Genomic DNA, 16,360 nt, shown 5'->3' on the forward strand with positions numbered 1-16,360 from the left:
GAGGGAGGACTATAAATGAATTCTCAGTTAGGACATATGGAGGATGTGGGGGTCTTTGAGGAGAAGAGGCGGCTCGGAGACCCCTCCTCATTCCCTCAGGGGACCCGGGCAGCATTCGGGGTTCGGTCTCAGGAGAGAACCTCGACGTAGAGGTCAGGGGGCGCGCTGGGGGAGCGAAGACAGAGGAGGGGGAAGGGACAAAGTTTGAAAGTGCCCTTCCAACTCTTCCAGGGAAAGTTTGCTTAGGGGCCCCATGGACAGAGAGAGGGTAGAGGTGCGGGGGGCCCGGTGGCGGGATGACCCCCGAGAGGTGACCGGACCCCGGGGGAGGGACCCCTCCCCCCTGTCCCGGCTCGGCCCGGCTGGGAGTCGCCCGGCTCGGGGCCGCGTGTGTTAGTTGGGGCCGCTTTCGGGCCGCTCCGCCAGGCTGGGGGGTCCCGCCGCGGGCCGGGAGCGGGGTCCCCGGTAGCCCCAGGGGGGAGCTTTGCTACGGGGGGTTTCCCGCACCGGGGCTCCCCGGCCCCGCAGAGCCAGCCCCCGGCAAAGGGGAAATGTGCCGGCGCGCCAGCGGTCCTTGGCGCCGTTTGGGGCGCGTGGCGGGCGCGGGGGGCGGCGGCCGGGCCGGCGGGACGCCCGGTGGGGGAGCCCAGAGAGCCAGGCAGCGTCCCCGGGCGGCGGCGGGGAGCGGGAAGGCCCGGGCCGGGGGGAAAGGTCGGATTTGCTCAGCGGAAGAAACACAGATGGCGGCGGCGCGGCGCCATTCCGGGCCGGGAGCAGGCAGCCAGCAGCCCTGTCCTCACCGCGGTCCGCCCGCCGCCGCTAAATACCCGGATGCGCCGCCCGAGCGCCAGACGCGGAGCTGGGAAAAGGGAGGCAGAGGAGGCGGAGGCGGAGGCGGAGGCAGACCCGGGCGCCGAGACCGACCGACAGACCGGCGAGGCTGGGCCACGCAGACCCGGCCCAGCGAGTCCCCCCCCGCGACCCGAGCGAGGTCCCCGAGAGACGGCCTCGGACTGGCTTGGGAGCCAGAGGCACCAGAGCAGATCCCGAATCAGGCTTTCCTGGGCTTCCGACGAGGGCTGGCCCTTTGGAAGGTGCCTTCTTCAACAGCAGGACCAGGCAGGCCACCATGACGGAGAACTCCACATCCACCCCTGCGGCCAAGCCCAAGAGGGCCAAGGCCTCCAAGAAGTCCACAGACCACCCCAAGTATTCAGACATGATCGTGGCTGCCATCCAGGCGGAGAAGAACCGTGCTGGCTCTTCGCGCCAGTCCATCCAGAAGTACATTAAGAGCCACTACAAGGTGGGTGAGAACGCCGACTCCCAGATCAAGTTGTCCATCAAGCGCTTGGTCACCACTGGGGTCCTCAAACAGACCAAAGGCGTGGGTGCCTCGGGGTCTTTCCGGCTGGCCAAGAGCGACGAGCCCAAGAGGTCAGTGGCCTTCAAGAAGACGAAGAAGGAAGTCAAGAAGGTGGCCACGCCAAAGAAGGCCGCCAAGCCCAAGAAGGCTGCCTCGAAAGCCCCAAGCAAGAAGCCCAAAGCCACCCCAGTCAAGAAGGCCAAGAAGAAGCCGGCTGCCACGCCCAGGAAAACCAAAAGGCCCAAGACTGTCAAAGCCAAGCCAGTCAAGGCATCCAAGCCTAAGAAGGCCAAACCCGTGAAGCCCAAAGCCAAGTCCAGTGCCAAGAGGGCCGGCAAGAAGAAGTGACAACGAGGCTCTCCTTGTGGACACTCCTGCCTGTCTCCTATTTTCTGTAAATACTTTTCTCCTTTCTTCTCTCTTGATCCTCATCTGCAGCCCTTTGCCCCCTTTCCTTCTGACTTTATAAAGAGACAGTTTGTATTCCTCAGAAATTAGGGAATAATTCATTTCTCCTTAACCAATCATGCCAGGACAGCAACAACAAATCTCATCTCTGTAATGATGAGAATGTACTTATATTTTGTTTTGTTGATTTGTTACTAATATGCTTATGGGTTTGGGGATTTGGGTGGGTTTGTGTGTTTTGTTTAGTTAGATGGCTGGTTCACTCTGAAGGTCAAAGTCGTGGGGAGGGGGAGAATGGGCAAGGCAGCTTCTTGAGGCTAGATGACAGCGAGCCCAGGAATTGTAAGGTTTGTAGGAATACCTGTGAGGCCATCGAGTTTTCTTTAAGTTGAGCACTGCTTGTGAGAGTTTCAGAACCTAGGCGCGGAGGAGAGGGGTGGCAGCAGCTGGACGGCAGAGGAGGGAGGTGGAAAAAATACTCTCTCCAGGCTGGCTTCCACCTCCCGGTGGTGAGCAGTGGGGCGTCCAAATCCAGTTTCCTTGTCACTTCTGTTAAGTCTGCCCCAGTGGCCTCCCTATTGTCCTAGAGACGTGGAGGGGGTTGAAGTGACAGCTGGTCTGAGAAACTGGCTTCTCTCAGCTGGAAACTAGCCACTGGAAGTGGGGGGTGGGGGTGGGGGGTGGTCTTTGGCTTCCGAAAGTCTCCTGTTAAACAGGAGTGGAAACTTTGGGGGAAGGGTGGAGAGTCATTCAGCCAAGTGCCTCAGTGTGCCCTGTTGAAACTTGGGTTTTTCCACACAATTGGATTGTATCCTAGGAGGACCTTTTTGCTTTTCCCCTGATTTTTGGTTCCTCCTGTACAAGAGGTGGCTTTGCTTAGCAGTCTGGTGGGGCTCCAGCCCTGCTGCCCACCACTTAAAAACCTCCCGACCTCTTTACTTCTGAGTCTTTTATAAGTAGTTGTAGACGGGGGAGGAGGGGAGGGAGGGGAGTGGACAGTAAGACATACTGCAGTCGAGTTTGAATCGCTAAGTAGTTGTAGAGAGCTAGGTCTGTGTGATGTCTGTGTATATGTATATATACATATCTAGGGCTAGTACTTACGTTTCACACCCGGGAGCTGGGAGAAAAAACCTGTACAGTCGTCTTTCCCTTGTTTTTAATAAAACAGAAAAACGTGCAATTGCGCGTCCCCCCCCCCACCCGCCTCCTTTTTGTTTGTAAACAAGTGTTATTTGTGCCTGGAAGAATTTGCTGTCTTTGTAATTTTCAAACTTTAAAATAAAATTGAAAAAGAAAAACCTGAGCGATGTGTTTTTCCGTACTTCTAAGACTGGAGGAAAATGCGGAGCAATTGGACTGGCGATCAGTGGGGGAAATCGGGGGGCGTTTGCACCTGAGAACCGGGGAGGGTTCCAAGAGCTCAACAAAACCCGGGAAACGCTAGGGCCGGAGCGCACAGAATATGCCTCAGCCTGCTTCTAGGTGTCTGCTTCCGGCGTCCAGAGGGCATCCCCTAACCTTCCGAGAGGTGGGTGTGGAGGCAGGGCATGGGAATGGGGTGGGGGTCTGGTGGGCCCGGCCCTGACTTGCCTTCCAACCCCCGTCGCCTCCCCTCCCCCCACACGGACAGCTCCAGTCTCAACTTACAAATCAATTCACTTTAGTCCACTGCAGATCCCGCCAGGCCCCGCCCGCCTATCCCGGGCTCCGCCCCCCCTGCCCCGTAGCTGAGTCCCTCTCACTCCTATTGGCTGCCGGAGCCCGGCCCCCGCCACGTGATCAGGCCGCGGCCGCAGTGCGCAAGGCCGGGAGTGGGCAGGCGAGGTGGGCATGATGTGGGCTGGCCGCGTCTTCCGCGCTGCGCTCTCCGGGGCCCCCCGCGGCCACCGCGCGCAGTCAGCGCTGGCTCAGCTGCGTGGCATCCTGGAGGAGGAACTGGAAGGCATCCGCGGAGCTGGCACCTGGAAGAGTGAGCGGGTCATCACGTCCCGTCAGGGGCCGCGCATCCACGTGGACGGCACCTCCGGAGGTAACTCCCCCTCCTGGGAATCCTCAGACCTGGCCGGGTGTTCGAGGGCCGTTCCGAGGCTTTCGCTGAAATGCGAGGTCCTGGAGGCAGTGGGCGGGCGGGAGCGCACACGTAGCCGCTGGACCGTTTCCCGTCTATCAGACCGACTTGCCGCTTCCCACAGTTAACTCTAACCTGGTTAGACCAGTTTCCACGGAGGCAGGTAATTTGCCCTTTGAGCACCTTTCTGGCTTAGAGGGCAGGGCTGGATCGATCCAACCCTATGAAAACGTGAGAAACAAAGAGAGACAGCTGGCTCCCACCGTACCGCTCAAGGAAGGGTGGTAGGAAGGTGGCAACAAGAAATCCCGCATTTCTGGAGCTGCTGCTTTGTTCAGGCTTCTCCTAATTGCTTCACGTGGACTCCTGCAAACGTCAGAACGTGGGAATGACTAATCCCGTTTACAGACGAAGAAGCTGACGCTCAGAGATGTGACGTGGCTTGCCTAAAAGCCCCCAGCTAGCTGCAGGCAGAGCTGGGCTTTGGCCTAGATCTTCTGGTATATTGGAGCTGGAAGGTCAGCTAAATGGCCATAGAGACCAACCTCCTGGCCAAAATCACAGGGAGCAAGGGGCTCAAGGACTGTTGCAGAAGTCACACCATGAATTGGCCCACCAGGCCTCCCGGGTTTCTGTCTCATCAGTGGTCACTGCCCATCTTGTCTGTGCCAGACCCCAGGTGGGTGCTGGTTACAAACAGACCCCCCCAAACTGCCTTCTGCCAAGGAAATAGGCATGGAATCCTTGGGGCTGTTGTGCTCGTTTGAAAAACAGAGGCCCCAGGAATTCACTACCTTTCCCCAGGGAAGCTTGGAGCAGGGCAAAAAATGGAAAATTAGCAGACCTAGGTTCTCATCGTGTTTTTGCCTCTCCCAAGCTGAGTAAACCTTGCCCTCTTGAAGCCTTAGTTTCCTCCCCGGGTCACCTGTGTTCACTTTGGGCTTTATAATTCAAGGGTCAAGGTCTCAGAGGCAACCCTGCTGGGCATGCAGTTCTGTACCAGGCAGCAAAGTCAGCTGTGTAGAGTTTGGGGACCAAGGCAGGCGTCTGACACAGCCCTCTTCTTTTACCCACGAGGAAACCAAGGCCCAGATGAGGGGTTGTTGGTGGTCTTCAGGGACAGAAGAAGCCAGTGAGGAAGGGCTGGTTCCTCTGGGTGAATGTGATCCAAAGCCAGAGTTTAAACTTCTCATCTTTGAAGGTGTAGCCCTGAGAGTCATTTTCTAACCCTCCCTCTCCTGTAGCTGTTGGATTTGGTGCTTCCGAGGGGCTCCCAGCTCCCCATCCTGGCCTCTGCCCCAGAACAGACTATACTGTGTAGTTGTTGCCTCCTCAAGGGTGAATCCAGGTTCATGTCCTCTCTGAGTCCCCAGGGCCTAGTACTGACACCTTTCCAGGCCCTTCTTGGCCCTGAGCTGCTGTGTCCGTTCCCCCGTCCTCCACCTCAGGAATCCTTAACTTCTGTGCCAACAACTACTTGGGCCTGAGCAGCCACCCCGAGGTCATCCAGGCAGGTCTGCAGGCCCTGGAGGAGTTTGGAGCTGGCCTTAGCTCTGTCCGCTTCATCTGTGGCACCCAGGTACACAGTAGGTGTTGCCCAGGCCGGGGATGGGCGGGGGAGGAAGGGGGGTGGTCCCCAGCGTTGGGCGCTGACTCCAGATGTCTGCTTCTGCTGTTAGCAGGGCTAGTATAGGCAGCTTAGCTCATCCCAATAGAGCTGCCCACTAGAAAGGCTGGGTTCAGGCTTCTGTTTTGCTGTGAAGCCTTGGGCAAGAAACTTTCCCTCTCTGAACATCCATTTCCCCACCTGCAAAACAGAGCTCCTTACACCTGTTCCTCCTTGGGAAAGGAAGAAGAGAAGGCAGGGATTAGATTAAGGTTTCCGGAGCTATTCTGCCTGATCTCAGTTCCCAGCACCATTTACTGGTTCTGGTACTGTGGGCGAGTGTCTTAACTTCTCTGTGCCGCAATGCCTTCATTGGTAAAGTGGGGATAATTTTACTTAACAAAATTATCCCAAATTAAAGAGTTAATACGTGTAAAAATGCTTAGAACAGTGCCTGGCACATAGTAGTGCTCAGTAAATGTTGGTTATTCATTTTATTTTGTAAATGTTACAAAATGAACTTTTATAAACATGAAACTTACAGTGCTTGCTATGAGTCAGGTGCTATTTTAAGAACATTACAAATATTAACTCATTAATGCGTATAATAATCCTACGTGATAAGTGCTGGTTTTGCTCCTGTTATAGAGGTGAGGACACTGAGTCCCAGAGAAATTAAGTGACTTGCCCAGGGCTACACAGCCTGTTGTGGTGGGATTTGAACCAAGATGGCCTAGCTCAAGAGTCAGTGCTTCTGAGTTCTGGTGATTATTATTACTTGTCCTTTCAGAAAGGTGAAGGTGAAATGAATGGAACTCTGGACTCCCATCCAGGGCACTTTAGACGGGACAGCTTTCAAATCTAAGAAATGGAGGCCCAAGTGAACCTAGAGTTACTTATGTAATCCTCTTTTTTGCCATTAAGCAACAAAGGCACTCAGTTTGATATCGGGGAGACACATCTTCCTTTGCCATTAGCACCCATAATTCTACCATCAAACCCCCATTATAAAACGAAGACCCAACCAGGAAGAAGGGCGCCTAGTGGGCCCCTAATTCCTCAGTGGGAACCATGTGCCAGACTCCTGTTGGCTCTGGGTGAACCTTGTGGTGCAAAAAGGAGGAGGAGGATCTGTTTGTGGCCCTGGGAGCCTCTGTCCCCAGGACTTGTCCCAAGTGGCCCAGAAGGCGTTAACACCTGTTTCACTCACTTCAGAGCATCCACAAGGATCTAGAAGCAAAGATAGCCCGCTTCCACCAGCGGGAGGACGCCATCCTCTATCCCAGCTGTTTTGATGCCAACGCCGGCCTCTTTGAGGTGTGTGAGGCCACGGGTGGGAGTTGGTGAGACCTGCGAGGCTGTGGAAGGCTTGGGAGTGTGCAGTCCAGAGAACTTGGCTGGATGCCCAGTACCACGCCTAGAGGCTCCAGTGTCTATTTCTTATGGAGGTCAAGGGTGGGCCAGTAGGTCTCCAGGAGGAATCCTGGGGCTTACAAGGAGGCCAGCTTCCAGGGCATTTGGAGGATAACCTACTTCAGCTGGAAGGCTGAGGGTGTTAGGGGCCACACATCCACCAAACATGTTCTCGTCTCCTTTGGCTAGAGCAAAGGCCTTGATTCAGCCCAGTCCTGGGGCTCTGGGGACCAAGATAGAAGCAGAGGGCTCCTGGCCTCCCTGCCCAGGAGAATGCCCTGGTTGGCAGTGAAATACTGATTAAGGGGGAGTCATAAGGGAGGGAGAGCCCCAAGGTGGTTGGATGATGGCTCTACTCCTAACTGCCTTCTGCCAGGCTCTGCTGACCCCGGAGGACGCAGTCCTGTCGGATGAGCTGAACCATGCCTCCATCATCGATGGTATCCGTCTGTGCAAGGCCCACAAGTACCGCTACCGCCACCTGGATATGGCCGATCTGGAGGCCAAGCTGCAGGAGGCCCAGGTGGGGCAAGGCCTAGCGGTTCTAGGGGCCAGGACTGGGCTTATCCTCAGTCTTGCTGCTGCACCCAGCACTCCCCCCACCCCCACCCCCACCCCCCGGTGAAGGAAGCGAGGCTTACAGAGGCCAACTCCTCACTCACAGGCAAACAGCCTGAAAGTTCGAAACAACCAATTTGAACCCAAATTCTCAGACCCAAAGCTTTATTCCGTTGCATAATACTGCCTTGAGTTTTAGTAAGCACCTTATGCATGGCAGTCCCCTGCTAGGCATAAGGGTGGGATGAGCTTATGGGCAGGACTGGCCACACCCCATCCTGCCCTCTGGGAGAGGAGGCTGCGGACATTCTTCCTGCCCAGTGCTGAGTGTGGCTCCAGACTGCCCCGGAAGAGGTGGGTAAAGCTCAGAGAGGCCCCAGTGAAGGAGAGGATGCACCAGCTTCAACATGTGGTGCTTATGTGCTCACCTCTGTGCTGGGCACTGGGCGAGCTGAGCCTATAGAGCCCCGAGCAGCGCAGAGAGTGAGTGGTTTGGCCCAACTCATGATGCCGGCCACCTTCTGTATCTTCCCTGCAGAAGCATCGGCTGCGCCTGGTGGCCACCGATGGGGCCTTTTCCATGGACGGCGACATCGCACCCCTGCAGGAGATCTGTTGCCTTGCCTCTCAGTATGGTGCCTTGGTCTTTGTGGACGAATGCCACGCCACTGGCTTCCTGGGGGCCACGGGACGGTGAGAGCACACGGCACCTGAGGCCTTGGGTTGGACTCCAGGGCGGGTGGGAAGCCGGGAGGCCAGCCCCCAAGCCCAGTCCGTGATCCTGGGCACTCAGGTGGCCAGTGGTGGCAGTGGCAGCTTCCCTTGCAGGGGCACAGATGAGCTGCTGGGCGTGATGGACCAGGTCACCATCATCAACTCCACACTGGGGAAGGCGCTGGGCGGAGCATCAGGTGCCTATAGGCTTGTGCCCCTGGGCTCCCCTCATCTGCATGCAGGGCCCTGGAAGAGGGAAGGTGGGGAGGGGAGACCTGGGGCTGCAGGGAAGAAGACAGCAGGGACTGTCCTCTCGGGAGGGGCATGGGGTAAGCTCTGGCTCCTGGCCTCTGACTGCCCCCCTCCATCCCCACCTCTGTCCTTGTTCTCAGGGGGCTACACTACAGGGCCTGGGTCCCTGGTGTCCCTGCTACGGCAGCGTGCCCGGCCCTACCTCTTCTCCAACAGTCTGCCACCTGCTGTCGTCGGCTGTGCCTCCAAGGCCCTGGACCTGCTCATGGAGAGCAACGCTATCATCCAGTCTATGGCGGCCAAGACCCAGCGGTGCGGTCTCGGGCAGGGTGGGGCCAGCGGGGGCGAGGAGGCTGGTGAGGGCCTGCCCTGCGTGCCTGCGCAGGCCCTAGCTCCCTGCCTACGGGTTCTGCCTCTGCCCACCCCACTTCCCCAGTGGGTTGCACTGGGACTCGGCTCTTAGCCAAGGGCTGCCTGCTTGCCCACCTCCCTCTTCTCTCTGCCTCTTCCTTCCATGTCCTGGCACATTTCTCTGCAAATGCTCCCCAGCTGCCTCTCTGGGTCTGCATCTCTGTCTTTGTTGGTCCCTCCTGCAGACTTGGCCACAAACCTTGGGTCACATGCCCATCAGGAGAGGGTGTGGTTGCTCCACAGCCCTCCAGCTCCCTGTGACACCCAATTTGTGCCCACAGATTCCGCAGTAAGATGGAGGCTGCTGGCTTCACCATCTCGGGAGCCAATCACCCCATCTGCCCTGTGATGCTGGGTGATGCTCGGCTGGCCTCTTGCATGGCGGATGACATGCTGAAGAGAGGTAAAGGGGGCCGGGGCATGAGGAGTGGCTGTAGGTCCTAAAAGAAAAGGAGGGAACCCCTAGACTGTGAATACCCCCCTTCCCCCTGCTCTACTACCCCTTTTAGACCAGCTGTCTGTCCAAGCTTGAAAACCCTAGGCCATGAGGCAGCCCCATGTCTGAGATCTTGGGCAGCTCCCTTCTCTGTGGTCCTCAGAAAAGGAGGAGCTATATATCATGCCCCAAAAGCCTGTCTGGCTCTGTTGAGCCCCAGGTTGACTCTCTCTACCCTCCCAGGCATCTTTGTCATCGGGTTTAGCTACCCTGTGGTCCCCAAGGGCAAGGCCCGGATCCGGGTCCAGATCTCGGCGGTGCACAGCGAGGAGGACATTGACCGCTGCGTGGAGGCCTTCGTGGAGGTGGGGCAGCTGCACGGGGCACTGCCTTGAGTCCTGGGTAGTGACACGCAGAGCCAAGGTCCCCCTCCTTCCACAGCGACAGAGAGGGGGGCCTTTGACCAGCCCAGGCCAGAGGCTCTGAACTCTGTCAGTCCCGGGGCCGGGCGGGGGTGAGGCCTGTGCTTGTGGCTGTGAGTGTGAAGGAACAGTGTGGAAACTGGCTGTGACGCGTTGGTCTGCTTTATTCTCTCGGAGCAGCCCCAGTCCTGCGCTGGTCGAAGAATCGGCAGGAGCTGGGGCTCTGAGGGCCAGCTCCTGAGGACTGTAATAGATCTCAGAGCTGACCGCCTCCCCCAGATTAAGATGGGACCCAGGCAGCTCGGGTAATAGAGGCTGGAGCCACTGTTTGGCTCCGTTGGATTCTCTCCCGCTGTAGAGGGCAGCTGAGCCCCAGCCCTGCAGGCCCCTTCCCGCGCCACCCACCCGCCTACTCTGCAGCCTTGGTGGACACCTCGTCCTCTGCTGCACATCCAAAGGATGGCCTACAGCTGCCCAGATAAGAAGGGGCTGGGCACCCAAACCCATGTTTGGGAGAAGCAGAAGATTCAGCCCCAGAGGAAAGATTGTCGCTATTGGAGAGGCCCCCGATGGTCTGGAACTCTGTGTTCTAGCCCACTTTGTTCCTGCCTCTGTGGCCTTAGGCAGGCTCCTCCCCCGTGTGTGCCTCAGTTTCCCCCGCTGTACCAAGAGTGGCTGTTATATTGGTATCGGGGCCTTTCCATTTCCGTAGTCCCGAGGCCTGCTGGTCTGAGGATCAGCCGCCAGGGGGCGTAGCGAGCTCAGGCTCTGCTATCGCCCCGCCCCCTCCAGACTTCTGGCCTCGGACTCAGCCAACAACCCCGCAGGCGAGGCCCCACCCTGCCTTGCCCCCGAGGATGGCTCACCGCTTCCCTGCTGAAGATGACTGTCCCCTTCCCGCAGTCGCAACCCGTGGTGCTTCTCTCTCCATTGCCCTCCCCGCCTCAGCCTTACGGGCGCCTGGTGGGGGTAAAGGATGGGTTCTGAGTCACCGCGCCTCCAGCCTCAGCATGTTGTGGGCTTGGGAGGCTCGTAGTTTGCTGGCGATAGGGCAGGGAGGATGAAAAGGCCCTTCTTCATTAACGATGGGACCATGTTTCTGGCGCCCCCCATCCCCAGCCCCCCCTTCAGCCTGGGTGTCTAGGGATGGACAGTCTGGGTGAGCTCTGGCCCGATCCATCAGGATCTTAATGCTGGGATTCTGAGAATCCTAGCCTGTGATCCCGAGGAGCTCGAGGCTGGGGTCCAGGAGTTCGGGGTGCTAGGGGATGCAGCCCCGGGGGAGGGGGCTGCTGTGGCCACATCAGGGGCACAGACACGCGTAGGGCATCTGGCACCAGGTGCACTCCTACAGCAGCAAGTACACACAGCCTGATGCCAGCCCCTGGCCAAGCCAGCAGCTTGACGAGCATGGTCTGCTCAAGCTGGCAGGTCACAGTGGGTGGCCATGAGCAGCCACGGGGGGACAAGTCGCAGCAGGTGAGGCTGAGATAAGGTGGACCTAGGTGAGGTCCATCAGCCAGTGGCGCACAGCGAGCACCGTTGCGGCCTGTAGTTCCCAGGCGCCGCCGCTGACATTGTGGGGCGGCGGCAGTGCCTCGACACCGTGGGCCAGCTTGTCGCGGTAGAGCACCGCGTCGTCAGCCAGCTTTCGGCTCAGCGTGTGGAGCTGTGCTGGCCCAGGTCCACCGCGGCACAGCCCCTCCGCCACCATCCAGAGGGGTCATAGGAGGTGCCAGCAGGTGCAGTGGCAGCTCTGGGCACACACGCTTGGGCTTGGGCACGTACTGGTCATCGCCAGAGGCCAAGACAGGCTATAGGGCCGAGGGCCAGTCGCGGACAAGCTGCACTTACACACCCTGCAGAGCCTGGGTCTCTGGGGACCACTCCCAAGGCCCATCATCTGTCCTCTACGTTGGGTGCAGGGTTCAAGGCCACAGTCACCAGGAGCAGCAGTTGGAGCGAGGGAAGAGGGGTGCCTGGGGCCCGCTGGGACTCGGGCCATAGCGAGGCGCCCTTCCTGCCTTCCCCACAGGTGGCCTCTCTGGTTGCCACCATCCTCCCTCCTCCTCTGCTATCATTTCAGCAGCTCAGCCTTGCTGCTGCTGGGAGCTCTGCCCTAGTACTGCCCCTGCCCATCCAGAGCTTAGCCTCCAGCAAGGAGGGACATGGTGGGCTGGGGGCTCCCAAGCGGAGGGAGGACGGTGTGTCAGGGACCTCGGGGCTTTCAGGGTCCAGGCCTGCCACCTTCGTGAGTCCAGGCTTCTGGGAATCTAACAGTGCATTACTTTCATACAGGGTGGTTGTGGACCCCTAAATTCTTAAATCCCACCACACCAAGTCTGGATCCTACAATTCTGCTCTTCAGAGATCACACGATTCTACGATTCTAATTCCTTAATTCAATTTTGATAGCTCTGAATTCAGGTTTGGAGAATCTAGGTATGATCCCTAATATCTTCAATTCAGTGAGCCTCTGCTTCCAGAAATTGGGGGATGCGCTGCATCTGGGATGGGTGACGTGAGGCTTCAGAGGTGCCTGGGCACTGGTGAAAATCCCAGGGCCCGTGGGAAGCCAGTTCTGAAGAGTCTCTTCCCGGCTCCTCAGGCCTTGGTTACAAGTCCTGTCTTCATCAGCGTCCCCTCAGACTGTTTTCTCTCCCCTTTCACAGACTTCTTGACATTCGCCCCACCCTCCCAGCTTCTAGAAAGACACCACACAGTGCCTACCAGCTCTCCTCTCCCTTGATTCATTGCAGACAGCATCCTGGCCCCACTACACTTGTCTAGTTTTCAACAACCACCTTGTTGGTGAATCCAATGCACCTCACACCCCGGGTGCTGGTCTCTAGCCCTCTGGAAGCATGTGGCCATGTGGCCCACTCCTCCAAGAGGTCCAGACCAGAACCCCATGACTGAATGATACAGCCATTCACCGAGACCTAGTAACCTCTTCGGCTGTTGTCTGGACAAGAGGCTCCTAGTGGCTCACTCATTAAATCGCTCCCCTTCTATTCATCCTTTTAACCCCAGGCCGTAATAAACTAATTACACAATAAATGGGCAGGTCCTGTCCCTGCTCTAGAACCTCCTCTAGTTCCCCATTCCCCTCAGGCTAAAGCCAGACGCTTTGGACAGTCACATAAACCCTGCAGGCTTCGGGCAGACTGAACCCCTACAACAATCTTAGGGAAACTGATGGGTCTCAGGATTCCCAGGGGCCAGGAAGAGTAGTTCTATCTGAAGTCTGCAGCAAAGGGGCTCCTGGATTCCTAGCATAGGACACCCCACTCAAGACTAGGAGTCCTGGGACGTCCCTGATGGTCCAGTGATTAAGACCCCGCGCTTCCAGTGCAGGGGGTGGTTGGGGAACTAAGATACCACATGCCACACAGCATGGCCAAAAAAACCACAAAAGACTAGGGGTCCTTTCTGAGCTTTGGTTGGAGCCCTTCTTGGAGCAGGGAGCAGAGACGATGGGGAAGCAGGACCACAGGAGGTGAGAGGGCCAGGAATGGACTGGGCCCTGGGCACAGAGGGGTTAACTACAAAGCGAGAATCTCAGAGAGCGAGATCAATGGGTTACTCGCTGCAGAAAGAGGCAGAAGCAACGCAGAGAGGCAGAGGAGAGCCGGACAGAAGAGCATGCCATCCGGGGGAAATCAGGGAATGAGGAGGAAGTGGCTACTTCTTCGGAAGGAGTGCCCAAGTCCAGCTCAGCAGAGGAAGGCCAAGGAGAGGAGGGAGCCTTGGGAGGCAGACCTGTACCTGCAGGTAGGCACCAAGGGGTGGCCACTGAGCCAGGAGGCAGCTTCAGCCTGGCCGGTTCGCCCAGGATCAAGCAGGAGCCCAGTGCCCAGGGTTGAGGTAGGTGTTGCCCATCATGGGCTTTGCGGGGACCTGCTGCATGCTGGGGTGGGAGACACAGATATCACCTTTCCTTCCTCCTCCCTGCCTGGCTCCCTTGCCCTTAATACGTCCAGCCACCCCAGAGGTCCAAGCATGTAGGGAGACCCCCAGGTAGCAGTCGATATGGGCCATGGGTGGGGCAGGGGTAAAGAGTGAGCACAGCTTGCGTAGATGCTCGTGTGCGCACACACACGCGCGTGCACAGATTGTCAGAAGCGCTACCTGTTACAGGCTCTCAGATGAGTGCTCCAGCCTTGGAGTCAGGGTACCAGGGCGGCAACAGTCTCAGATCTGCCACTCAAAGTGTGGTACTAGCCTCCCGTGTCCCCTCTCTGAGCCTCAATTTCCTCATGTGTAAAAAGGGGGCAGTGACTTATATGGTTCCCCCAGCTGTGCCACTGTCATGCTCTCACTAAACTGGACTATCAAATGACTCAGGGATGTCACCCATGTTTGGCTGAATTTGACCTATGTCCCAAAGTCTTCCTTAGGACTTCCCTGGTGGTCCAGTGGTTAAGACTCCACCCTTCCAATGCAGGGGGGCGTGGGTTCGATCCCTAGTCGGGGAACTAAAATCCCACATACCGCTCCCACATACCGTGTTGTGTGGCTAAAAAAAAAAAAAAAAAGCCTTCCCTGTATTTCAGATCCCCATTGAAAAATCAGCTCCTGGGGTTGGAGCTGCCCCTCCCCCCACCCCACTTTGCCTGTGTCTTTACCTGCATCATCGGTTGAAGGTGTCTATCAACTACCTAATCAGCCCTTCATGCCCTGGGCTATGGGGGTGTTCCCCAGGAAATTGAGAAACCCACCTTAGACACCAATGAGACTCTGTCAGGAGCTTGCACAGTGGGTCCCAGTGATAACTTTTGTCTCTGTCCCCACCCCCACCCCTATCCCCCACCAGCTTCCAGCCCATGGGACGTGACCAGGCCCAGGGTGGGGGACTAGACCCCTGAGTTGAGTAACCGGAGCTGGGGGCTCCTGCCTGAGGACTCCAGCTTCTCTTCCTCAGGTGCCTGTCTGATGAGGAGATGGCTGATGCCCAGAACGTTTCGCTGGACAGCCCAGGGAGTATGGGGGCTGTGGCAGTGCCCGTGGTCTTTGCCCTCATCTTCCTGCTGGGCACAGTGGGCAATGGGCTGGTGCTGGCAGTGCTGCTGCAGCCCGGCCTGGGCGCCTGGCAGGAGCCGGGCAGCACTACGGATCTGTTCATCCTCAACCTGGCAGTGGCCGATCTCTGCTTCATCCTGTGCTGCGTGCCTTTCCAGGCCGCCATCTACACGCTCGATGCCTGGCTTTTTGGGGCCCTCGTTTGTAAGGCTGTGCACCTGCTCATCTACCTCACCATGTACGCCAGCAGCTTCACGCTGGCGGCTGTCTCGGTGGACAGGTGAGCTGTGTCGGGGACCTGGCCGGGTCTGGGCTGGGGAGGGAAGACCTGAACAGATTCTCATTGGCCTTAGAAAGGAGAGAATGGGGGACCAAAAAGGGACATAGGAGGGGGAAAAGGAACAGCTCCCTGGCCCCCACCAACCACTCCCTGGGCACCTGCAGGGCATGCTTGAGGGGATCATCCTGCCCTCCCCCCAACTCCATTGGGAGCTTCCGGAGAACATCTCTGTGTCCCAAGTGTTAGCTCAGGGCCTGGCACATGATGTTCTGTAAGAGTGAAATGAATGGCAAAAGGAACACACCAATGAATTCATCAGATATTTTATTACCGCCCACACCTGGCTCAGGTTGTGGTCAGACTGGCTTTCATGGCTTGAAACTTGGGGTCAAACCCAGGCTCACTCTCTAGCTGACAACCTCGGGCCGGTCACTTCTCTCTGAGCCTCTGACCCAGCCCCGCTAGGTGCCAGGCGCTGCTCTAAGCGCTTTGCGCGCTGACTCCGTTCATCCCCACAACCTCCATGCGAGGCCGGGCGCGCGATGCCCGCCCACCCCCGAGGTTCAGACACGGGCGTCTAGGCGGCCACCCGCCCGCCTCGCTGACACCGCGCCCGCCCGCAGGTACCTGGCCGTACGGCACCCGCTGCGCTCGCGGGCCCTGCGCACGCCGCGCAACGCCCGCGCCGCCGTGGGTCTGGTCTGGCTGCTGGCGGCGCTCTTCTCGGCGCCCTACCTCAGCTACTACGGCACCGTGCGCTACGGCGCGCTCGAGCTCTGCGTGCCCGCCTGGGAGGACGCGCGCCGCCGCGCCCTCGACGTGGCCACCTTCGCCGCCGGCTACCTGCTGCCCGTGGCCGTGGTGAGCCTGGCCTACGGACGCACGCTGCGCTTCCTGTGGGCGGCCGTCGGTCCCGCCGGCGCGGCGGCGGCCGAGGCCCGGCGCAGAGCCACGGGCCGCGCGGGGCGCGCCATGCTGGCGGTGGCAGCGCTCTACGCCCTCTGCTGGGGCCCGCACCACGCGCTCATCCTCTGCTTCTGGTACGGCCGCTTCGCCTTCAGCCCGGCCACCTACGCCTGCCGCCTGGCTTCGCACTGCCTCGCCTACGCCAACTCCTGCCTCAACCCACTGGTCTACGCGCTCGCCTCGCGCCACTTCCGCGCGCGCCTCCGCCGCCTGTGGCCCTGCGGCCGCCGCCGCCCCCGCTGCCCCCCGGGCGCCCGCCGCGCCCTCCGTCGCGTCCGCCCGGCGTCCCCAGGCCCTGCCGGCTGCCTCGGGGACGCTAGGCCTCGCGGGCAGCTGCCGACGGGCGGCGGCTGGGGCGGGGAGCCGGGTCGGGAACCGGTCCGCGGCACAGAGGCTGGCCGGGCCCTGCCTGCCCGAGGACCGGAATAAACCTTG

At 58.8% G+C, this 16,360-nt stretch overlaps 3 protein-coding genes across 4 annotated transcripts; all 3 read left to right on the plus strand.

Annotated features, from left to right (window-relative positions):
* The first annotated feature begins 738 nt into the window (after window positions 1-738).
* H1-0 (H1.0 linker histone) lies at window positions 739-3,075 on the plus strand. Its single transcript, XM_060025635.1, has one exon. It carries the CDS (start codon window positions 1,130-1,132, stop codon window positions 1,712-1,714), a length of 585 nt encoding a protein of 194 aa, XP_059881618.1. The 5' UTR covers window positions 739-1,129; the 3' UTR covers window positions 1,715-3,075.
* A 479-nt stretch (window positions 3,076-3,554) lies between these two features.
* GCAT (glycine C-acetyltransferase) lies at window positions 3,555-9,825 on the plus strand. The gene is made up of 9 exons (XM_060025634.1): window positions 3,555-3,806; window positions 5,294-5,424; window positions 6,667-6,768; window positions 7,241-7,387; window positions 7,961-8,115; window positions 8,251-8,333; window positions 8,529-8,700; window positions 9,081-9,202; window positions 9,479-9,825. Exons 1-9 carry the CDS (start codon window positions 3,608-3,610, stop codon window positions 9,628-9,630), a joined length of 1,263 nt encoding a protein of 420 aa, XP_059881617.1. The 5' UTR covers window positions 3,555-3,607; the 3' UTR covers window positions 9,631-9,825.
* Window positions 9,826-13,241: 3,416 nt separating this feature from the next.
* On the plus strand, window positions 13,242-16,360 carry GALR3 (galanin receptor 3). Of its 2 annotated transcripts, none has more exons than XM_060023948.1 (3): window positions 13,242-13,524; window positions 14,582-14,959; window positions 15,583-16,360. In XM_060023948.1, the coding sequence occupies exons 2-3, from the start codon at window positions 14,601-14,603 to the stop codon at window positions 16,352-16,354; spliced, it is 1,131 nt and encodes a 376-aa protein (XP_059879931.1). In that variant the 5' UTR covers window positions 13,242-13,524; window positions 14,582-14,600; the 3' UTR covers window positions 16,355-16,360. The 2 variants fall into 2 exon arrangements, with proteins under 2 accessions (XP_059879931.1, XP_059879932.1); XM_060023949.1 differs by having other exon boundaries at window positions 13,399-13,431.

This window comes from Delphinus delphis, chromosome 11, assembly GCF_949987515.2.
Source record: "Delphinus delphis chromosome 11, mDelDel1.2, whole genome shotgun sequence".
NCBI classification, from domain to species: Eukaryota; Metazoa; Chordata; class Mammalia; order Artiodactyla; family Delphinidae; genus Delphinus; species Delphinus delphis.

What these genes read in the sequence shown, in the direction of transcription:
- GCAT (XM_060025634.1), top strand. Translation starts at nt 3,608, where the DNA reads ATGATGTGGGCTGGCCGCGTCTTCCGCGCTGCGCTCTCCGGGGCCCCC. An exon ending in CGTGGACGGCACCTCCGGAG is followed by an intron (nt 3,807 to 5,293) that starts GTAACTCCCCCT and finishes CCTCCACCTCAG; the next exon opens with GAATCCTTAACTTCTGTGCC. An exon ending in GGATGACATGCTGAAGAGAG is followed by an intron (nt 9,203 to 9,478) that starts GTAAAGGGGGCC and finishes CTACCCTCCCAG; the next exon opens with GCATCTTTGTCATCGGGTTT.
- H1-0 (XM_060025635.1), top strand. Translation starts at nt 1,130, where the DNA reads ATGACGGAGAACTCCACATCCACCCCTGCGGCCAAGCCCAAGAGGGCC.
- GALR3 (XM_060023948.1), top strand. Translation starts at nt 14,601, where the DNA reads ATGGCTGATGCCCAGAACGTTTCGCTGGACAGCCCAGGGAGTATGGGG. An exon ending in GCGGCTGTCTCGGTGGACAG is followed by an intron (nt 14,960 to 15,582) that starts GTGAGCTGTGTC and finishes GCCCGCCCGCAG; the next exon opens with GTACCTGGCCGTACGGCACC.